The 24,155-nt window shown below is 44.0% G+C and overlaps 1 protein-coding gene across 11 annotated transcripts in view; it reads left to right on the top strand.

Moving 5' to 3' along the window:
- The window catches only part of LOC119954478 (centrosomal protein of 164 kDa-like), a 261,857-nt gene that overhangs the window by 114,241 nt on the left and 123,461 nt on the right, over window positions 1-24,155 (top strand). For 10 of the 11 annotated variants that reach the window (XM_038779752.1, XM_038779751.1, XM_038779753.1 and 7 more), the window contains 4 exons: window positions 1,517-1,630; window positions 4,935-5,012; window positions 16,601-16,711; window positions 18,101-18,598. In XM_038779752.1, coding sequence (XP_038635680.1) covers window positions 1,517-1,630; window positions 4,935-5,012; window positions 16,601-16,711; window positions 18,101-18,598 — 801 coding nt within the window. The remainder of the gene's footprint in view (window positions 1-1,516; window positions 1,631-4,934; window positions 5,013-16,600; window positions 16,712-18,100; window positions 18,599-24,155) is intronic. The other variant, XM_038779755.1, reaches the window with a different exon arrangement.

Genomic DNA, 24,155 nt, shown 5'->3' with positions numbered 1-24,155 from the left:
CGCAGGGACCTTTGTTGTTCGTAGTATATATAAATGATTTGGTGGAAAATGTAGCTGGTCTGATTAGTAAGTTTGCGGACGACACACGGATTTGTGTAGTTGCGGACAGTAGCGGCCCTAGGGTTGCTGGCGCCCCGGGCAAGCTGAACTTCGGCGCCCTTGTAGTGATCCTACATAACAGCCCTTACAAGTGCCAATTTTAAAGGCCTCCAGCGCTGCGCTCCATCACCTTTCCCCGCTGCGGATAGCCTTTTCCTGCTCCCCTCGGCGGCCCTCCTCCTGCCGAGGACCCTCCGTGCAGCTACTGCCTCACACAGACACTGAGCAGCCGCCAGCGGCTGCACCAGACCGGCAGGCGGCCGAGGCCAATCAACATGGCGGCCGCACAGGGGGCGGGGCCGGGGCTGAAGGAGCACCCCACGTGACTCCGGGTTGCACGTGGGCAGCTACTGAGCATGCGTAGCTGCCATCAAGCGGAGGCAACATGTTGCAAATGTGCAGATCGTCCTTAGAATCTTACAACCTCAGTACTGATGGCGCCCCCTAGCACATGGCGCCCTGGGCGACTGCCCGAGTTGCCGGTACCTTGAGCCGGCCCTGGTTGCGGATAGTGAAGAAGATCGTCAAAGGATACAGAAGGATATAGATCAGTTGGAGACTTGGGCAGAGAAATGGCAGATGGAGTTCAATCGGGACAAATGTGAGGTAATACATTCTGGAAGGTCGAATATAGGTGGGAATTATACAGTAAATGGCAGAACCCTTAGGGGTATTGACAGGCACAGAGAACTGGGCATACAGGTCCACAGATCACTGAAAGTGGCAACACAGCTGGATAAGGTTGTCAAAAAGGCAAGCTGCCCTTCACCAGTAGGGACATTGAGTATAAAAATTAGCAAGTCATGCTGCAGCTGTACAGAACCTTAGTCCACATTTGGAATATTGCGTACGATTCTGGTCGGCATGACACTCTACCAGAAGGATGTGGATGCTTTGGAGAGGGTACAGAAGAGGTTCATCAGGATGTTGCCTGTGAGGAGAAATTGGATAAACTCAGATGGTGTTCACTGGAATGAAGGAGGTTGAGGGATGACCCGATAAGAGGTCTACAAACTTAGAGTGGCATGTACAAAGTGGATAGTCAGAAGCTTTTCCAAAGATGGAAAAGTCAATTACAGGGGGACATAGATTTAAAGTGCGAGGGGAAACGTTTAGAGGAGATGTGCGAGGCAAGTTTATTTACACAAAAGGTGACGGGTGCCTTGAATGCGCTGCCGGGGGAGGTGGTGGAAGCAGATACGATAACGATATTTAAGAGGCATCTTGACGAATGAATGAATAGGCTGGGAATAGAGGGGTACGGATCCCAGAAGTGCAGAAGGTTTTAGTTTACACAGGCACCGTGATCAGTGCAGGCTTGGAGGGCCGAAGGGTCTGTTCCTGTGCTGTACTGTTCTTTGATCCTTGTATTTCAGCAAGTTGTTACATGTTTAATAACAATTCCCTTTCTTGAAAGATCCCTAAAACGGGCGGCCTCACATCAACTCTTTTGGGAGAAAAGCACGAAGGGAAGATATCCATGAACCTAGCAGACTTCAGTGACGATGATGAGGACCTGAGTGAAGAGAAGGTAGATATGGAAGTTCAGTGGTTGTGATACGGAACGGGATTTTGGAAGTGATGTGTTCCATACTCACAATGGCAAGCTGTGCGATATGTTATGAATATGCAATTTCATGATTCATATGTTTTAGGGATGTAATTTGTAGTTTTGGGAATTGAATTTTTCAATGTAGGATAGGTGGAAAAAAGCTGACTTTGAGAAACTCGTAAATGTCTCCATGATTATTATCATTCAAAGGATAGTCCATCTTTACTTAAAGAGATCAGAAACGTAAGTGTGAAAACACTAAACAATGGATGACACCTTTTGAGTCTTGGCAGAGAAAAGGGCCAGGATTCTCCCTTCTGGGGACTAAGACCCCACGTCCGCGGGAGAATCGGTGCCAACCACTGTGGCGTCAACAGCCCCCGAAAGTGCGTAATTCTCTGCACTTTCAGGGGCTAGGTGGACGCCTGAGGGGTTGGCGGCGCTCCAGGCGGCGCCAAGGGACGGCCGTGTTTGTGCATGTGCCAAAGGGCCGGTGTGATCTAGCGCATGGACGGAACTGCTTGCGTGGTCCGCGCAGGCGCAGACAGGCCGGCGTATTTTGGCGCATGCGTGGGGGTTCTCTTCTCCGTGCCGGCCATGGCGGAGCCCTGCAGGGGCCGGCGCGGAAGGAAGAAGTGCCCCCACGGAACAAGCCTGCCCGCAGATCGGTGGGACCCGATTGCGGGCCAGGCCTCCGATCCTGAGGACCGCCCATACCGGCTTACCTGCCAGGTCCCGCCGGTACGTAAGTTGAGTGATTCACGCCGGCAGGACTGGTCAAAAACGGATGGCCGCTCGGCCCATCGGGGCCCGGAGAATCGCCGGGGGGGGGGGGGGGTGTGGTGCTGCCAACGGCCCCCGTCCAGCGTGGCGTGAATCCCGCCTCAGATGTCCACAGTTGTCTTCATAGGGGTCCCTGATCAAAGAAAGGTTTAGAAGAATCAAGTAAAGTATCTATGTATTTTCCAGATCAAAGGACCAGTTATAAATCAAATTCAATTCAATTCAAAGACTAATCATCTTGTGGAAGAAAGCAGTTCTCCTTGTCTCCAGTCATAAATGGGAGACTTTGAGGGCTGGATTCTCCAGTCACCCAGCCATGTGTTTCTCGTCGACGTGCTGTTCGCTGGTGCTGGGATTCTATACTACCGCCGCTTGACAATAGGATTTCCCATTGAAGCCAACGGCAGGAAACCTGCGGGTGGGGGTGCGTTGCCAGTGGGAAGATAGAATCCCAACGGCATGAGAATTCTGGCCCTAATTTTTAAACTGTAGCCCCTAGACTTTCCCACAGGGGGAATCGTCCTCTATCAGCATCCATCCCATCATTCCCCTTAGGATCTGGTATGTTTCAATAAGATCACCTCAACCAAAATTCCTCAGGAATTTCAAATTGTCAGGTCTACCTGGTAAAGCTGGTGGTTGAGATCTGCAGCGGGATCCATGCAGAGCAGGAGAGAGCTCTGTAAGTCTAAGTGCCAAAACTATTGAGTGGAATTAAAAACAGAACAGGAAGTGATCTGTTAGATTTTCAGGTTTGAAGAATAAGGATTTGCAAACTATAGTGTTAAATTCGTAGTACTTGCTTTGCTTAATTCTTGTACAGTAAAAGTTTTTGTTTAAAAGGTGAAACCTTGTGGTGTGGTTCTTTGAGAAAATAACTGAAAAGTTTATCAAAAGAAGTTTGAATTTCTATTTCTTAACATTAATGGCCTCCCTTGAGATTATAACAAATGAAATTGTATGAAAAAAAATGAAAATCGCTTATTGTCACGAGTAGGCTTCAATGAAGTTACTGTGAAAAGCCCCTAGTCGCCTGTCCAGGGAGGCTGGTACGGGAATCGAACCGTGCTGCTGGCCTGCTTTAAAAGCCAGCGATTTAGCTCAGTGAGCTAAACCAGCCCCTAATGAAATGAAAATCGCTTATTGTCACGAGTAGGCTTCAATGAAGTTACTGTGAAAAGCCCCTAGTCGCCACATTCCGGCGCCTGTCCGGGGAGGCTGGTACGGGAATCAAACCGTGCTGCTGGCCTGCTTGGTCTGCTTTAAAAGCCAGCGATTTAGCTGAGTGAGCTAAACAAGCCGCTAGTCAGGTATGAATCAGGTAATGTATGAACTGGCGCAGAACAATCACCATGGAAGTGAATAGAATACCATTAAAAAGCCCAGCTCTTTCATCAGGTGCTTCAGGGAAGGGAGCCCACCACCCCGATCCAAGCTGACCTACGTATGACTCCAGTTCTACATTGTGTAGATGACTCTTAATGCCATATGAAGTGGCCCAACCAGTTTTAAAAACAATTTACTCATGGAAAGGACCACTGTCATGCAGGCAATCCAGGATGGGTACAAGGTGCAGCTTTGCCAATATAGGTGCTTTTAAAAAAAAAATAGGTCAGATTTAGTGGTCGCATAGAAGCTGACGGTCAAACTATAACCTTTGTCCCCAATGGGTCTCCGTGGGTTCCCAGGAAGGTCGTATGACTGACACTGCATGTTAGCAAAATGCCTTCAAAATTCTGTGTTCAATCTTTTTTTAGCGTTTTTTCCTTGATTAGTTGATTTATCAACATATTTATATTATTAAATGTGAATTGAAAATTTCTAAACCTATCCTTTGTAGAGCTATACTCTTTTCCATCTGCTAATATTTGCAAGAAATGCCTGGGAATATGTGAGTCTTTGGAAGGAGCCTACCACATGAATCAAATTAAAAGCCATTGCTCTATTCTCATCTGTCTTCTTTTGAAAAATTATTGAAAATAACTAGCAATCAAACAAAACCCGGAGTTATGTTCTGAGCCACACATAGACAGTCGGTCTTTTTTCATTTTGCCATTGAACCAAGTGACAACAAGAACCTTGATCAGGCAGCTCTTATGAAAATTGGATTGTTGCATGATTCTGAATATTAATATCATATATATTATTTATGTAGTATGGGTTGATATGCCTTAAGATGGCATTTGTCGACAAAAATAGCATCTGTCCTGCTGATTTCATGAAAAAGTGATTTGACTGTTACTGCTTAGTTCCTTATCTTTGTTATTGCACCAGAGAGCACTTACTTCACCTGATACACCATTTAATGGCATATTTCATTCAACAAAGGCATTATAGTTTAATAGGAACTCTGATAAATGTAATGTAAATCTCTGCTTGGTCATGGCGTTGGTATGGAATTTCAGGCAGCTTGTTAAGCAGTGGGGAGAGAGGGTAGAAAGGGTCTTTGAGGACTTCCGAGTTAATGACTAATACTGTACGAATCATTTTTTTTTCACAGAGTGCTCCTGATACTGCTCAGCTCCTGAAAAACCTGCACATAGATGTGGGCACTCTGGGCGATGGTTTTGAATATGAGGTATGAGGGTTTTCTTTAAGCATATCTACTCTACACATAAAGAAATAAATAAAATTGGACCATTTTGCCACAAACCTAAGTTTTTATTGTTAAGTAAAATTGTATGATTTTAAAATTGCAACCCTCCCAAATTCAGTCTAAGGAACCCTCAGGACATAAAAGAGCTGAGGATGATTTCCGTTGGGCGTGGAGCCTAAACGTTTAATTTATTGACAGCATGGTAATGACATCTAACGCGTTTATAAGATGATCCTCAGTCTACCTCGTTTCTACTGTAGCATTCCCCAATTCTCTGACTCTGATCCCTTTCTCGATCAGGTTCCTTGTACAATAAGTACATTATTAATCTGTGACAAAAATAGGTCACAAATGATGAATTTGTAAAGATTGAATACAACTTGAACTGTAAATGAGAAACCAATGACTGGCAATGTTACAAGGCAATAATTTACCTCAGCAGTTCTGACGGCATTTTAAACCACAGGAGCACAACTTGATTGCTTTATAAAAGTCAACAAAACAGCAAGACTGAGTTGCTGCTTTCAACCTGGAGGAAGACATTTTGTCATTTTTATAACAATGTAGACTGGCAATCCTGATGATGTAAAGTTGCTTCTTTGTACTAAAAAATCTTGTAACAATCGAAGTTGTATTAAGCAATGATTATACCGATTGAGAACTATGTTCTAAAAAGAATTCAGATAAGTTGAATTAAGTGCTCCGAATTAAAAGTAGACTAGCTTTTCTAAAACCTGTTAATGTTTTTAAAATTAATTGTATGTTAGGTGTGCTGAGTTCACTAGAGATGTACATTAAAAGGTAATAATGGAAATAATAATTATATAGGAGCTGAACACTAGCTTGACTTAATGATACTTTGTTCCCAGATTTTTATTTGTTCCCCAGGAGCTGATTACTGGCAAATCCACTGGTGATAATTATTCTAGCTACCTATTAATTATAGAAGATTATTGTCTATTGAACCATTTGTATTCAAATACTGTGGAAGAATTACATTATCAAATGGAGGTAAATACTTAAAAAGTTAAGATGGATTTTAAAACTAATTAGATGCAAAGGCTTTCTTCATTTTACGAAGATGCAAGTGTTTCCCACAGTAAATGGACAGTTATCTGCAGTGATTTCTCTTTCTCTCCCTTTGACAAATTCGCAAACAGTAGAAAATATAGTTTTGGACCAAGTGCTTTCAGTAGAGGGCAGTAAACCGCAACCAAGAATAGCTGACCACATCTGGCAAAAACTTAACCCAAACAGCTTTGATAGTACAACATATGTTGTTTGTGCTGCGTCTCATAACAAATGAAGAACAGTGTCCCATCATAATCAATGTACTTTTGCTGCAATGTGTAGAGAGGTAAAGTTAATTATTATTTTAATTTAAAGTTTTTTTTGCTTTAACAGCTGTCATGCTGCCTGCCGCCCATGGCTGACCATCATGGGGGCTGCCCTGTCTGTGACACCATCTTCATATGTCACTGGCTTGCAGGAGCCGTCTGACCAGTTCTGTGACCGTTGGACCTGGATTATTTAACACTGTGACTATCTGATTACATTCAGATAGCTCCCATGGCACTACTTTGAAGAAAAGCTGGGGAGTTGTCCCTTGTGCCCTGGCACGATTTGACCCTAAATCACAGGAACAGATTATCTGGTCATTATTATTGTGTTGTTTGTGGGAACGTGCTGCGCACAACTTGGCTGCCGCATTTCCTTACTTATGACAGTGACTGGCAGCACAGTGGCGCTGTGGTTAACACTCACCGCCGAGGTCCCAGGTTCGATTGCGGCTCCGGGTCACTGTCCGTGTGGAGTTTGCACATTCTCCCCATGTTTCTGTGAGTTTCGCCCCCACAACCCAAAAGATGTGCAGGGTAGATGGATTGGCCACGCTAAATTTCCCCTTGTTTGGAAAAAATAGATTGGGTACTTTAAATTTATAAAAAAAAGAAACACAAAATGACCGTGACTACATTTCAGAAGTACTTCATTGATTATGAAAGTGCTTTGAGACATCTGATAGTCATGAAAAGTGCTATATAAATGCAAGTGTTTCTTTATATGTGTTTGTATATATATATATATATATATATATACATAGCACCGTTGCTCATTTCATAAAAGAAGTACACTGTTTTAGGAATTAGTGCATCTGAAGTATAGATGATCGGATAAACCAATTGAGCTCCGCTGTTCTGTGCATGAGATAATTTGATCCCTTCAACGTGTTCTTGCTTTATAAGACATTTTAGTTTGTATCTTGTCCTACATATACTTCTATAACTCATCTCCCGCACCCCCCCCCCGCCCCCTTGTCCTAATTTGTATTGCTGCTGCATGCTAAGCTTTGAAAGATGGCCTGCTTTGAAATAGCAGAGTGCAAGCGTGCCTAAAGACGATGGAAATTCTATTGGAGTACCCTTTACTTACAACAATTCCTTACCAAACGTATAAGATCCTGAGGGATATTGACAGCGTGCATTGTGGAGAGGATGTTTCCTCATGTGGGATAATCTAGAACTGGGGGGGGGGGGGGGGGGGGGGGGGGGGGGTCACTGTTTTAAAAAAATAAGAGGGTCATCCATTTAAAACGGAGATGAGGCGAAAACAATTCTGAGTGTTGTGTGTCTTTGGAACTCTTCCTGAAAAGGTGGTGGAAGCAGAGTCTCTGAATATTTTCAAGGCAGGGGTGGATTCCTGGTAAGCAAGGGAATGATAGGTTATCAGGGGTAGGCAGGATGCATATTTGAGGTTACTATCAGATCAACCATGATCCTATTAAATGGCGGAGCAGGCTCGAGAGGCTTAATGGCCTGCTCCTGCTCCTCGTTCACATATTTTTAAAGTGTTATTTTGATGCCCAGGACGGGATTCAAGAGAAATGCCAGTCTCCTTGGCTTGCGTCTGTGCTGTTACTAATAGTGCGACATGCATCTTGGAGCAGCTGTACTGAAAACAATAGGAGATGTGACTAATTTTGTTGCATTTCTCCCCAAATTAAAAATTGTTCTTATTCCTGACAATGAATTTGGCTAGCTTCCCTCCTTCTACTCTCTTCTGTAGCCTGATTTTGCCGTGCTTTGGGGAATTTAGCTGCATTACATAAACACATGTTTGTCGAGGTGACATTCAGCAAACCATGCTACCAACTGTATATTCTTCACCTCCAGCCAGAATCTCAAATGCCCCTCTTGGAATGGTGCTGGGGTTCTTTTGGATGCTTAGAAATGTTTGGAACATGAGGATCTGAGTAAAATGTATATTTTCTTCTAAAAGTCAACCCAAATTTTGCTAAGCTGGGTGTCGGCCACACATAACCAATGCAGTGTCCAGACAGTTGTGTAAACCAGACAAGTCGCATCCACTAACAGGCATTTTTAATTGGTTTGTTTGGACAGAATTACAGGTTTATCCAGATAAGCCTCCTGCCCAACCAGCCCATTTGTCGCTGAGCTCTCTGGCTTTCAGAGAGTTGATGAGGTTCAGAAAAGTGGCATGTAGTCGATCAGTTTAAGGAGGATGGGGCGAGATTTGTTGTATAGAGTTAGATTGAAAAGGCACCAGTTCCTGGAGAGTGGCTTGTTGTTTCTTTGGTCATCAGTGCTTCTAATCAAGCATCATTTGTTTGACAAAGATTCCTATCGGTTAGATTGCTAAGATAAATAGCGGGTGCAATCATAGCTCCAGTATAATAGAAATGCCGAGAAGGCTTGAGAGACTTTGGAATCAGGGAGGATTAATTCTCAGAGAATCTTTTATTTTAATATGCAGTATAATACTTTAACCCTTTCAGAAGATTTCCTGTCAGTAGAAATCTCCTGATACTGAAAATTACTTGGTTTATCCTAGTTACAGAAAACAGGTAAATCAGTTGAATCACGTCTCTACAATTAAAAAAAAATAATCTTTATAGTCACAAGTAGGCTTACATTAACACTGCAATGAAGTTACTGTGAAAAGGCCCCAGTCGCCATATTCCAGCGCCTGTTCGGGTACACGGAGGGAGAATTCAGAATGTCCATTCAGCTGACAAAACGTCCCTCGGGACTTGTGGGAGGAAACCGGAGCGCCCGGAGGAAACCCATGCAGACACAAGGAGAACGTGCAGACTCCGCACAGACCGTGACCCGAGCCGGGAATCGGACCTGGGACGCTGGTGCTGTGAAGCAACAATGCTAACCACTGTGCTACCATGTCACCCATGAGCTCCCTTGAGCAAACTGCACTGTATAGTATTGATCTTTATAATTCTAGAATTGTTGACCATTCCAATTTTCACACAAGACCTCATATTTCTGAGATATAATTTTAAAAAAAATTTGATATGCTGAAGGACCAGGATCAATTGTAGGTCAACGAGAACAGGTGCGATGGCTGTGCTAATCTCGCTGTGCTATTGGTTGGGGGCAGTAAAACTGGGGATAAACTGAAAATTTTGGTGGGTGAAGAATGGTGGAGTATTGGAGTACTTAAATCTGGAGATGACAACGGTACAAAGGTTGGTTAAAGTAGGAGGTGGGCATGGGTACAGTCAGAGGTGATGTTACAGAGTTGGAAGTACATGGGGCTGGATTTTCCGCCGCGCCACATTTCTGCCCCGGCCCGCCGGCCGGTCAATGGGGTTTCCCATTGTGGGGCAGCCCCACGCCGTCGGGAAACCCCCAGGCGCTGGCAAAACAGAGAATCGCGCTGGCGGAGAATCCCGCCCATGGTCTTTGGTGAAGAGGATATGTGGTCTGCAGAATTTACATTCACATAGCTCTTCTCATGTCATCATCTTACAAAGTATTTATCAATAATTTTAATTACTTTTGAACAACACTCAAATCTCTTAAGATAAACACAGATGTCAGTTTGCACATAGCAAGACTCAAAAGCATCAAATAAAATGAATGTGCAGATAGTCTGTTTTTCTGATGCCGTTTGATGAGAGAGGAATATGGTCAGGGCACCAGAGGAACTGTTTGAAATATTGCCAAGTGACAGATTACATAGATGGTTGGAACCTCGGTTTGATATTTTAAATTGAAAATGGCACCAACAACAGTGCAGCATTCCCTCAGTACGGTACTGCATTTTCATGACAAGCTAGATTATTTGCTCAAGTCCAGTTTGGTGGCTTGAACCCATTACCTTCTGGTGTGGAACAATGGTTGATTTCCAGTGATTCTCCCAACGGACTCTCTGAACCTAGTCTAACCCAGCATCATACAATTGTCAACTTCCTGTTGGTTAGACAGCCTCAAGCACCATGGGCGTGATTCTCCGCACTCACGACGGGGCGGAGAATAGCGGGCGGCGCAAATTTTTACGGCGCCGCTGGTCCGATGCCCTCCCGCTATTCTCTTCCCCCCCCCCCCACCACGCCCGCCCCCCGACACGAATCGCTGCTCCCCGAGAATCGGAGCAGCGATTCTCCCCTGGCCGATGGGCCGATTTACAAGGCCTTTACGGCCGTTTTCACGAATTTGAATACACCTGCTATACAAGTTCGTGAAAACGGCGCCAAAGTGCCGTTCTTCACAACCATGCCACCGATTGGTTGGCATGGGCCCGCGATCGGTGCCCACCGATCGCGGACAGCGGGTACTTACCCCGCGCACTCTTTGTTACTCCGCCGCCCCGCTGGATCAGTCCACGGGGCGGCTGAGGTGCATTACGGACCGCGCATGCGCGGGTCTGACGCATATGCGCGGGTTGGAGTCGTCCAATCCGCGCATGTGCGGCTGACGTCATCATATGCGTCAGCCATCGCTAACTTTGGCGCGCGGGCTTAGCGAAATTCGTTAAGCCCGCGATGCCGTAGTTCACGGGGCCCCGCTGCTAGCCCCGACCGGGGAGCAGAATCGGGTCCTGGGAGGGGGCGCGGAGGCTGCCGTGAAACACGGTCGTTTTCATGGCAGCCTTCACGACTCTCCGCCTTTGCGGAGAATCGCGCCCCATGATTTTCAGAGGTGTTCATCAAAGTTCAGAATTGTTAATATTTGGAGATGAAACCCCTTTTCAAGCATTTAATTCTTATTTCCTTTAGTTATATTGGAATTATACTAACCTAAAGATTAAATGGTATACTAACATTCATGTGCAGCAAGTCTGAATCTCATTCATGAAGCCTCCAAGCCTTAACCCAATCAGGCAGTATATAAACTCTTGAGTTTAATTGAGTTTCTAACCACAATGGCAAACAGGGACTAGCCTAACTGTGTACACTCTAATAAGGTTCCTCATTTTAATTGTTGTCTCCAATCTCATTGTCCTACAAGTCCCACTAAAGAGGGTGGTTAGACCCCTAAAAAGCTGTTGCGGATGGGTGTCTGTTGTTAGGGGGGCAGGCGGAAGAGGATAGCAGGGAGGAAGAGAGGGGGAGCAGGAGGTAGCGGAAGAGGGTAGCAGGGAGGAAGAGAGGGGCAGCAGGAGGTAGAGGAAGAGGGTAGCAGGAAGGAAGAGATGGGGAGCAGGAGGTAGAGGAGGAGGGTAGCAGGGAGGAAGAGAGAGGGAGCAGGAAGTAGGGGAAGAGTGTAGCAGGGAGGAAGAGATGGGGAGCAGGAGGTAGAGGAAGAGGGTAGGAGGGAGGAAGAGAGGGGGAGCAGGATGTAGAGGAAGAGTGTAGCAGGGAGGAAGAGAGGGGGAGCAGGAGGTAGCGCAAGAGGGTAGCAGGGAGGAAGAGAGGGGGAGCAGGAGGTAGAGGAAGAGGTTAGCAGGGAAGAAGAGAGGGGGAGCAGGGGGTAGGGGAAGAGGGTAGCAGGGAGGAAGAGAGGGGGAGCAGGAGGTAGCGGAAGAGGATAGCAGGGAGGAAGAGAGGGGGAGCAGGAGGTAGGGGAAGAGGGTAGCAGGGAGGAAGAGAGGGGGAGCAGGAGGTAGAGGAGGGTAGCAGGGAGGAAGAGAGAGGGAGCAGGAGGTAGAGGAAGAGAGTAGCAGGGAGGAAGAGAGTGGAATTGGGAGAAGGTCTGTTATCTCCTCATTCAATTGTGCTGTCTTTTTTTTAAAGTGGCTTGATGCACTGAACATCTTGGACTTTGGAAAATTCTAATGGGAAAGTGCCTTTCGAGAAATCATTATACATTTGAGAGACCATTAACATTCCTAAGTATGTAAATCAGCATGGAAATGAACATCTAATATTCAAAGGATTTGCCATTATGATTCTGAAACGGACTTGTATGATTGAGTCTGCCAATTTGTACCTGTGAGAATCTTGTACCAGTGAGAATCTCATGTTACTTAAATTGCTTTCCTGTAGAAAAAGGCAGCTGTTGAGAAGTGGAAAATAAAACAGCATTTTGTGTGGCTTCAGGATGTAATATTTAGTCAGTTTCCAGTGTATGATTTAAGATACCAGTCTAATCAAGGCATTCAGATGATGTAAACAAGAGCAAAGCCTAAGATGTATAACTGTATTTTGAATCAAAGATGAGGTTTTTTTTTAAACATGCACTGTGAAGTTTATTGGAATTGATTTGTTCTTTTTCCTTCCACTGAAGGTGGCTGTCTTGGCAATACCAGTGCCCAATTGTGCATGGTGCTGGATATCAAAAAATACACACGCCAAAGGACTAATGATTACAACTGAATTGTTTTATGTTTATCATATGATCCATTTACAAATGATTACTGAGTATTAATTTTGGGAGTGATTACGTGGGGGTAATGTTATTGAGTTATTCTGAATAACCTTGCAAAGCATGAAACTAATCCGTTCATGACTATCAGTCACCTGAATCTTGACATAATATGAATAACAATGGTTCACAGGAGCTCAATTTTGTGTTTTTTTTCTGACAGCAGCTGTATTTTCTCTGGGTCTTATTTTTAATCTCCCTACTCTTTTGTGTTCTGAACACATCGGTCCATTTTTCTATTCCGTTCCGTCCTCATTAATAGCCCTCTGATAATTTCACCATTCCATACTCATTAATAGCCCCCTGGTAACGTACCCAAGCAGCCATTCTTCAAGCTTGGTTCTGGATAATGAAGGTAAGCAGGTTATTGAGAAGAATATCACTCCTGCCCTTGCAGATACACTTTCCAGTATGGGGCTTTTTGATGTCAGAATAAAGACCTTAAACATACACACTTCCACCTACCATGTGGTATTGCCTTTGTTCAAAGAAATAACGACAGCTTGCATTTATATTGTGCCTTTAACATAGGAAAACTGAGAAGGAAGATGCAGTGGAAGCCGGTGCTTTATGATGGTGAGGATATGGAATCAAAGGTTCAGCATGGGATCAGATAGGATACTGAGGGTATGAACAGTCTGGTTCAGCCTGATACAGTGGCCAGGGAGCGGATTAGAATTGGTGACAACATAACAGAATTTGTGGCAAATTCTGAAGACGATGCTTTTGGTGTTCCGAATGTTTCATCGAAGGAAATTGTGGCCCATCCAGATCTGGATATTGGGCAAGTAGACTCAGAATCAGTGAAGGGATTGAGAGAAGTGGTGGTGACATAGAAGTTGGTGTTTTTCCTTCCGATGGTAGAAGCCAAGAATGGATTCTCGATGGACTCCAGTGGGAATTGCATTGGAACGAGAGGCAAAGACATTAGAGGAGATTCTTTGGGTCCGATTTGATAAGTAAGAGTGAAACCCAATAAGGGTAGACAACCAAAATGCGCACTCACACGTACATACAATTTGAAGACACCAGTATATTCCCTTTTCAATGTGCTCAATTTTCCATTCCCACGCACAATCCATGGAAGGTCACCTAAAGTTAGAAAGTTCTCAGCTGAGCTGAGTGTACATTTGAAGAATTATACTGATGTGTTGGGTAAGCTGGTCTGCGAGGACTGCGTTTACTGCAGCAGTGAGAGAGACAGGCTTCCAACACTTGAAGAAATGCAACTCGATTTTACTGAACTCTTAACTATCATACATGCTTTAACAGTGGGTTGACACTTTGCTGACTTGACTGGAGACCTGAGGTTAACCTGACCAGACTTTCTTACTACCACATGGTGTTTGTTCTAGTTGCTGCTCACGAGCTCTGACTGTCTCAGAGGCTGGATCCCGAGAGAGCGGGAAAACTAGTGCCCTCTGGCTTTATAGTGGTCGTGTCCTGTCTGGTGATTGGCTGCTATGTTCTGTGTGTTCACTGGTCATCCTGTGTGTCAATCACTGCCTGTCTGTGCACCATCATATACCTGGATGTAGATTATGACAGATACCAAAGTAGATGTTATTCTATGTAATATCCAGAAACAACAAAAATGATTTATCTGTATTTGTTTTGAGGTGATGACTGCTAAAGTAGGATTAAACTTGTGAAGCCACTAACTGCATCTTCAATTTCCGGCATTTTCTAGATAATCAAGGCATCTATGTACATTTAATACCGCTTTACTATTCATGGGGTTAAAGATGATACCTCCAGTATATTCTCCAGCTGTGGTATAGATGAAGTGCCACCCCTGCTGGCAGAACGAATCGGGTAGCAGTAATTAGATTTTCCCCTCTGGGATTCACAAAAGCAACACCAAATTAATTCCTAGTTGCTTGAGCAGTTTAGTAATTATCTGAGGTGTGTGAGTGTGAAAGAAAAGGGACTGAGTGTAGTAATTTCCTTCACCATCAGTGTTTTTTAAAATGTATTTATTCACCAGTTTAGATCCCTGCAAGCACTTCTAACTAGCCAGTGACAGCATCTGCCATTCTTTCAAATGTTTTCCGTTTTTGAAGTTTTTCAATGAAATGCAAAATAGGAGTGCCAGAAAGGGAGGATACGGCTGTCTTCTTGAGATGGTTCTTTTTTTTTACAGCAGATTTCTGTTAGGAGGAAATTGGATAACTGAAGGTAAACAAACACATTTTCCTAGATTGCATACATGAAACTGTTAACCAATATTAAAACAAAGGGTGAAGCCAAGATTGGGACGCAGGTTAGGTCCATATCAAACTGCATCTTCTTCACTCTCCATTCTTAATGTAGTGAATGCAAGTGAGCAAAGAAGAAATGAATGGAATCAGATTCATCAGAAGCCTGCTTTTGGACTCACTGATAGTTAATACACAGAATTACATAGAACATTCAGGGCAGCGATAGGCCATTTGTCCGAATTGGTCCTTGCCAGAGTTTGTGCTGTCCACAAACAACCTCCCACCACTCTTCATCGAATGCTTTCATCAAAACCTTCTATTCCTCTCCCCCTCATGTGTTTCTCTAACTTCCCCTTAAATGTATCACTGCCATTCGCCTAAACTGCAACCCTGTTCTGCTTTCTAACCTCTTTCTGGGTAGAGCGGTTTCTGGTGAATTCACTATTAAATGTATTAGTGACTACCTTATATTTATGGCCCTTAGTATTGGTCTCCCCCATGAGTAAGCGTCTTCTCTACACCTGCCTTACAGTCTCAGAAAGCAAACTAGTTTCAGGCACTTTTTAGGGATAGGGAAAATAGTTGCATATTTGTAATTGCCTATTTAATTTCCTGTGATGTTGCACACAAGGGGTCTATGCCAAGGGTCACTCGTAGGTCAAGTGAGGATAACTACCTTGTAAAGCGGGGGTCATCAGAACTTCTGCCAGTGGGTTTACACGTGAAACAGGAACCATTTTTGCTCCATTTACCGATGGTGGTGTACCTCCCCGTGTATTTCCAGCATTTAATTTTCCATAAGCTTTTGTGAATCAATCTGGCCAAAAAGAATTGCTTGACTTGTCAGAAGAGGAATGACAACTTTATGGAGAAAGACAAGTGAAATCCCATTGCATTATACATTTTAATATGCCATGTAATCCTTTGTCTAAACAAAAGAAATCTGAAGGAAAAAATATTCATAGCACGATTAATCGTCACACTCTCTAAAACTGCAGCATCTGTGACGGTCGATTCATTATTACAAGAGTTATGAAAAGCCAGCCATCAGCTTGCACGTTTGTTTATCTCTATGTGTTTCGCATTTGCTGAGAAATGCAACAATGGGATGATTATTTTTCCATCCACTTTTCCAACAACCAAAGATAAAACCCAGAACTGTACCTAAGTAAGCAAAAACTAGATATGTGGCCTGCAAGAGATCTCTTCTTATTACACAGCAGGCAGGTTAATGCAAACCCCTGTCATTCCTTTTGTATGTCACAGTCCAGATGACTAGTGTTACGGTTTCATTGCAAAGCCAATGATTACAATATCCCTTTAAATTTTAGTTTATACAGCTTTTGTCTATGGTTCATCCCTTGCATGCAAATAAAAGATGAAACTTCCCATGGTACAGGCTACGGTTTGTTATTTTTGTTCTGTGTGTTTCTCAGTAATTCAAAGATAAATTTACTTTATCCCCAAATTATCAGTCATTTTTCACTGAATTGTAACAGGAATTTTCAGAGATCCCCACAGAGTTATCAGAAAGTGGTAAGTACACTGGTAATTGAGGTAAAAGTCAGTTTTGGTTCATCATTGTTTAATTTAAGGCTATGTGGCAGATGTGTAAAACTATAGAATCATAGAACTAAGAACAGTCATGTTCACGTGCAGAGATCATGTTGGCACTTATCTGGAGTTGACTGTTCATTGAGTTTTCACTATTCATTGGTGTCACAACTGGACCTTTTCCTTAAACATTCAGGAAAGTGCGGAGATCGACGAGGATGCAGATCATGATCATGTTGATGAAGGGACTGAACCTGAGCTCCAGAACCTGCCAGGGTCTGATGAAGAAGCAGGAAGTCAGAAAGAGGTGATTTTTGATTAGCTGTGTGACATCACAGCACTGATGGCACTGAACTTTTGTAGCGTAACCTCCCCAGCTCCCTCCTCATCCCCGCCCCACCCCAGTCCCCAACCCATCACAGCCACTGTTAACAGAATCTATCCTTTAGAGCTTTTCTTGTGCATAGAATCGGTGAAACTAGATTTGTGCAAAAACTGAAATGCCACACCAGACTTTCGTTGGTTGACCAGCGTTTGCACTTCAATAGTAAGTGCTGTGCTTAATGCAATCCATGCAGGTTATGTGCACCATAAAGTCAAAACATTTATTATGTACTAGATAGAGTTTATTACAGCAAAGGTAACAAGCCAAAGGCCGTTGGCCAGGTCAGTTATATTCAGCAAGGTAATTGTGAGACATTTTTTTCAATCCATTGAAGAAAACTAGTAAATAATTGATTTTTTTAAAAACTGGAATGATTGGTTTGTTTTTCCATTCCACCGTACTGTGAAAAAAACATTGTACACTGAAGTTCGCCGTATTTGTCTTAACCAGGAAACACAGTCGAACCTGTTTATATGTTTTTATCTGTTCCATGGCTATTCTGTTCATGTGAGGGAGCCTCTTGCATTATGTAGGAAAAGGAAGCTTAATTTTATATTGATATAAAATAAGTTTGCCCCCAACACCTGCCTCCCCACCCCTCCCAAAAAGGAATCCTGATTCATAGTCAGCAATGGAGGGTTTAAAAATGGCTGGAGGGTTAGTATCTTTTGGGCCCATCTTTGTTTGACTTATACTTCCAACCTCTGAATTGTAAGATGTGCTGTGCTCAATATTACCCCAGCACTCGTCACACTTTTCATACTGGTCTGAAGCAAACCAGTTACTGTGTATGTACATATCCTGAGGTTACTTATGATTTCTGTTTCCCTTGATGTTTAACTGAGTTCAGCTTCAGAGTATGCTGCCTATCAGAGCTTCGTGAAATATCATCCATTATTTTTAACAAAGATAAACATATCACCTCTCATTTTGAATTTGCTCCACGCAAGACATCAGTCACACCTGGGATCATTTTGCCCATTTGTGCTGAGGGTATGTCGCAAGGGAAAGGGTGTAAGATGAAGCAATGGCTCATGCTGCATAACACATGTGGCCCCTACTGTGAAGTGCTATCAATTGTCTGGTGTTGAACAAAAAAAAAATGATTCATGCAATACAGTTAACGTTTATGGAATTTTCATGTTTTAGTAACCCGAAAGCAATGTCGATTACTCTTTCAATAATTGTAAACATGTCTTAGTTCAGTGCAACCTAGAGAAAGTAGTAACAAATAGGTTGGCATTGGCTGCTAAGTAGAACTTACTGACTTGTTCTTTTTGATGATTTACAACTTGCAAATGCAAAAAAAAGGTGTCGTTTGAGCAAAGCCAGGAAAGAAGTGAGCCTGGAAGTGTGCTTGACTCGAAAAGTCGAGATGTGCAGCCCCCAACCCCAAATAAGCTAAACCCTGACAAAGAAGCCGATGATGACATTGACTCTGTTGACGAGAAATTAGGAGTCCAAGATAAAAGTGGGAGTGATACAGAAGGTGATGTCATCCTGGTGAGAGCTGAACAACCGGGTCACCAGGGGCGTGCAGTGGCAATTGATGAAGAAGCAAATGAAGACGTTGGAGCAGGGAATAGTAGATGCGATTCTGTGGACAATTCGTCAAAACTGCTTCCAGTTGGAGAGGAAGAATTAACGTCTGAGCATCGGAATGGGGGTGATCCCAAATCGAGATGTGTCACTGAGCGTGCAAGTATAGATGGAGAAAATAATGCAAGCAATGGATCAAATGGAGGAGCGAAAAAAGGCTCTGTCATGCCTGGCAGTAATCCTGATGAATCGGGTAATCCACCTCTAAAGGTACGATGCATAACAAATGTAGCATTCCATCCTGTTTACTACCTCTATATTTTGGGTGGGGGGGACGGGGACTCGTATCCTGTTGGAGAGTGTTGTTAACATGCAGGTCCATCTGAACAATTCCTTCCACACTTCGAAAAAAATCTATTTTAATTCCCCTTACTGAAATAATTTGTTTAGTGACTGGTGGAGTTGCAAGAAAAAACAAGTAGGGTAAAACCCAATTTGCAAATAAATGATTTCTTGTTACGATACTGTTAAGAGACCATTAGTGGTTGAAAAAAAAATCGGAATACCCCATGATTAACTAATAGATTTCATGATTTTATTCAAAAGCAAGCTTTATTGTACATAAAACAATTTAACAAAGCAAGCACTATTAATTTAACAATATAGTTAATAACTACGTAATCTTTGAATCATACTCCCCTGCCCCCCTCCCCCTTCTACATTATAGAATCTTGAAGGTTCATTCATCTTTTTTGGGACCAATCCAAAGGTGTGTCACAGACCTCCAGAATTTACTTTTATTCTCCTTTCAGTTTTCTCCAAGGTTCAAGATTTATGGGGCCCCTTCAGTTAGATTTTTGCAATGCATTCCTTGCAACCTTTCCTTAAAGACCTCGGGGCTAGAGATTCATCAGATCCTTGTCCTGGCTGCCAGCAGATGTACAACTGCCTTTTTTTAGCCTTCCAAACTAACTGTTGACTGCTTCCTCTCACAAGGCTCTGTGAGGACCACTGTCAATTTCTTCTTCTCGCTTCAAATTGGGAAAATCTGCCAGGTTCTTTCGCCTCACAAATTCCAAACCGAACTTAAGCCTCCATTTGTTTTCTAAGCGGTGAACAATAATGTTAGCTTTTCTCTGCTTCCTAAAATTTCTCTCTTTTTGCTCTCCCGACTCACTAAAATGCAGCCTATACCAGACCAATGCTGCAACTGCCTCCTGTGTAAAAACAGCTAAATTAAGCAAAAGAACCTTATAACCCACAACAGGCCAACTCCATGACACACCATATACTTGGGATGGTTCAAACTGAAATGCAAATTTCTATCTTTTACCTTCAAACTCAACGCCTTTGATTCTTGTGACCCCAATGAATTATTTATTTCCCCAATTGATATAATTTCCCTCTCTCCAGGCTTGCAGCCCCCATCATTGCTTTTATCTTCTTCATTTGGGAACTGCGTAAACAATTTGAATATTTTAGTGAGACAAGGGCAGACCTTCTAGCTCCATTACAAACTCAGAGTTGTATCACTCATTGTTCATTTAATAATAATAATCTTTTATTGTCACAAGTATGAAGTTACTGTGAAAAGCCCCTAGACACCACATTCCGGCGCCAGTTCGGGTAAGCCGGTACGGGAATTGAACCTGCGCTGCTGGCCTTGTTCTGCGTCACAAACCAGCTGTCTAGCCCACTGAGCTAAACCGGCCCTACTTGTAAGATAAACACAGGGTAGCGTTTCACTGTAATTAACTGAGGTTTGTTTAATTTGCATCTATGCATGCCAGTTTCGTAACTAAGTGTTTCCACTTATCTTGCATTTAACCTGTAATCCCTAAAAGTAAAATCTACTTTTAGTATGATTTACTAAATCATGTGAATTCCGAACTAGATTAGGAACTATGGGATTAAGTAGTGACCTCATAGTAAAGGAGTCCCTTGGCAGCAGTGATTGTAACATTATTGCACTTCGCGTACAGTTTGAGGGAGAGAAGAGTGGGCCTAAGACTAGAATTTAAACTTACATGAAGGCAATTATGAGGGTATGAAGACAGAGCTGGATAAAGTGAAATGTGAAAGTAAGTTAAGGATAGATCAGTAGAGATACAGTGGCAGCCATTTAAAGGGTAATAAGCAGGAAAGATACATTCCAGTGGGAAAGGATTCAGTGCCAATAAGATAATATCAAATTGAAAGAAAAGCATACACTTCCATGAAAATCAGAAGATTGGACAGAATATTTAAAAAAGCAAAGAATGACGCAAATAATAATAGAGGGAGAAATTAGGCGACAAGAGAAAGCTCGCTATACATATAAAAACAGATATTAAGAGTTTCTATAGGTATTTAAAAAGGAAAAGAGTAAGTGAAGTGAGAGTTGCCTCGTGAGTGGGTTGGAGGAATCAATAATTGAAGATAAGTTAGCACTGCTGCCTCACGGCTCAGAGGACTCGGGTTCGATCCCGGCCTTGGGTCACTGTGTGGATTTTGTACATTCTCCCCCCCGTTTGCGTGGGTCTCACCCCCACAACCCAAAGATATGCAGGTTAGGTGTATTGGCCAGCCTATATTGCCCCTTAATTTGGCAAATGATTTTATAAATAAATAAATAATTGACGATAAGGCATGGCGGATGAATTGATCAAATGTTTTGCATCTGTCTTCTCTGTAGATGATACAATCCCAGAAATAATTGTGAAGCAAGAGTTGAAAGGAATGAGGAACTTAAAACAACCAATCACTAGGGAAAGTGTACTGAGTACTAGGGCAGCACGGTAGCATTGTGGATAGCACAATTGCTTCACAGCTCCAGGGTCCCAGGTTCGATTCTGGCTTGGGTCACTGCCTGTGCTGAGCCTGCACATCCTCCCCGTGTGTGCGTGGGTTTCCTCCGGGTGCTCCGGTTTCCTCTCACAGTCCAAAGATGTGCAGGTTAGGTGGATTGGCCATGATAAATTGCCCTTAGTGTCTAAAATTGCCCTTAGTGTTGGGTGGGGTTATTAGGTTATGGGGATAGGGTGTAGGTGTTGACCTTGGGTAGGGTGCTCTTTCCAAGAGCCGGTGCAGACTCGATGGGCTGAATGGCCTCCTTCTGCACTGTAAATTCTATGATAATCTATGAGAAAATCATTAGAACTAAAAGCTGACAGGTGTCCAGGTCCTGATGAACATCATTCTACGGCCTTAAAAGAATTGACTACTGAGATAATAAATGCATTGATTTTAATTTTCCAAAATTCCCTAGATTCTGGAAAGGTCCTATCAGATTGGAAAATAGAACATGTAATTTCTTTATTCAAGAGAGGAGGGGGACAGAAGGCAAGAAACTACAGACCAGTTAGCTTAATATCTGTCATGGGTAAAATCTGTTATTAAGGAGATTATAGCTGGGCACTTAGAAAATCTGAGTGCAATCAGGCAGAGTCAATGGGCGCAATTTAACATATAAAAATGAGAGTCTCGTTTTGGGCCCATATAGTGGGGTGCCAAGAACGACCCCGCTATAAGACAGGACTCTAGCGGTTTTTTTCTGGCCACACCGAGGAATGCCCCCCATGGGCCGCACTTACCTCACTTCATGAAGGTGGCAGTTTTCATATCAGCGCATGCTAGTATTATTCCCTACTGAGGCTTTGCAGAACCTTGGGCGGGATTCTCTCTACCTGGCGGGATGGACCATACCGGCGCCGACGAGTGGCGTGAACCACTCCGGCGTCTGGCCGCCCGGAATCCTCCGCACCTTCAGGTGCTGGGACGGAAGCGGCTGGGATGGCGCCGCACCAGTCCGCGCGGAAGGGCTTGGCGCCACGCCATCCAGCGCAGATGGGCAAAAGCCGGCCGCGGCGAGTTGGCGCCTGTGCGGGAGCGCCAACGTGTGCTGGCGCCATCCCAGCGCATCCGCAGGGGGGTTCTTCTCCTAGCCGGCATGGTGGAGGTTGACAGCAGCTAGTGCGGAGGGAAAGAGTGCCCCCACGGCACAGGTCCCCCCCCCGCGGATCAGTGGGCCCCAATCGTGGGCCAGGCCACCGTGGGGGCACCCCCCCGGGCCAGATCCCCCCACACCCACACACACCCCTTCTTCCCCACCCCCCCCCCGGACTCTGCAGGCCATCCGCAGAGCCAGGTCCCGCGGAATCGGCCGAAAACGGGACGGAGAATCGCCGGGGGGGGGGGGGGGGGGGGGGGGGGGGTTGGCTGCTGCCAGTGGCTGCTGACCGGCGCGGCGCGATTCCCGCCCCCACCAAAATCCCAGCGCCGGAGAATTCGGCAGCTGGCGGTGGGGCGGGATTCACGCCTGGTGGTTCTCCGACCCGGCGGGCGGTCGGAGAATCCCGCCCCTTATTTCAAGAGGACTGCATTTGATATAGCGACAGATGTTGGAAGGATATGGAAAAGAATGGTGATCTGACAAGCAAAAGTGCATTTTGGAAGAGTGTGAGAAGATGCCCTCGCCCCTGTCTGGAGCTCCGGCAAGTCCAACACCCTAAATATGGTCCCTAGGGGACTGGGTTCTAGGTCCAACTGTAACATTGTCAAGATGGTGCTGAAGAAGGTGCTCCAGAACTTCCTCAGTTTTAGGCACGACCACAACATGTGTATAGATTGGCTGGCCCCTCCCGCACCTTTCACAAATGTCCTCAACCCCTTCGAACAGGCGACTCATTCTCGTCCTCATCAAATGTGTTTCGTGAACTACCTTCGATTGTATTAGTGCCAACCTCTCACAGGAAGTTGTTATATTTACCCTCTGTAAAATTTCGCACCGCAGTCCTTGTGGGCAGTCCAATGTCTCTCCCAATTCCTCCTCCCATGTTGACCAACAGAAAACTGGGAAATTGGGAAACAGGGACTTTAGAGATGGATGTAATATGTCTAGATAAAGCATAATGTAAGCTTGCTTTGGAGAATGCACTCTATTGTGGACAAGGAAAATAGGGCTCGACTTAGTTTTGATGTTGTTCTTTGTGACTAGCCCTCTAACACTGGTCTGGGTTCACAAAAATAAAGCTCATTTGCAAAAGGTTCCGAGGATAGTGGAATTCATTTGAATTGTTTCTGATGGACAGACTGGTCGGTGTTCTGTGCTTGTGGTCGTACAGTTGTTGGCAACCATAAGAACTGTACTTAGGAGGAGGCTAAGTATGCAAAAGTCCAGCTTGAAAAGAAATGATCAATAGGTTTCTCGTCTAGGATTCCCAATCTTTATTTTATCCTGCTGTTATTTCTAATATTGATACTTTAACTTCATCTGTCTTCATAAAATTGAATGTAATTGCCTTGATGTAATCGCGGCTGACGCTCAAGGACAGCACTGAGGGACTGCTGTCGCGTCATATGTGCCGCACTTTGAGTGAGACATCAAACCAAGACTTTGTCTACTTTCTCGGGCGGGTGTAAAAGATCACATGAACGCTATTTCAAATAGAGAGGTGGAGAGCTCCCTGGCCAATATTTATTCCTAAATCAACATCACTAAAATAAATGATCTATTCATTATCATATTGCCATTTGTGGATCTTTGCTGCGTGCAAATTTGCTGTTGCATTCCCTACAGCACAACAATGTCTTTTTTACATATAAAACAAAAATGATTTCATTGTTTATGAAGCACTTTGAGATGCCTTTGTGTTGTGAAGGATGCTACATAAATGCAAACCTTTCTTTTCACTACTCTGAACAATAGTTTCCAATGGTTCTTTATACTTGAACATGTCAATTGGAGTTTCTGCGCTCAGTGGGTGGGTTAATCTTGCTGTGTTTCTTAGGATACAAAACATCCCCATCATCTTTGATACACAGTGTTTTAACCTGCTCTGTGCATGGC

The sequence above is a fragment of the Scyliorhinus canicula genome, chromosome 19 (genome assembly GCF_902713615.1).
Source record: "Scyliorhinus canicula chromosome 19, sScyCan1.1, whole genome shotgun sequence".
In the NCBI taxonomy this organism is placed as follows: domain Eukaryota; kingdom Metazoa; phylum Chordata; class Chondrichthyes; order Carcharhiniformes; family Scyliorhinidae; genus Scyliorhinus; species Scyliorhinus canicula.
This window is presented reverse-complemented; position numbering and strand designations above follow the sequence as displayed.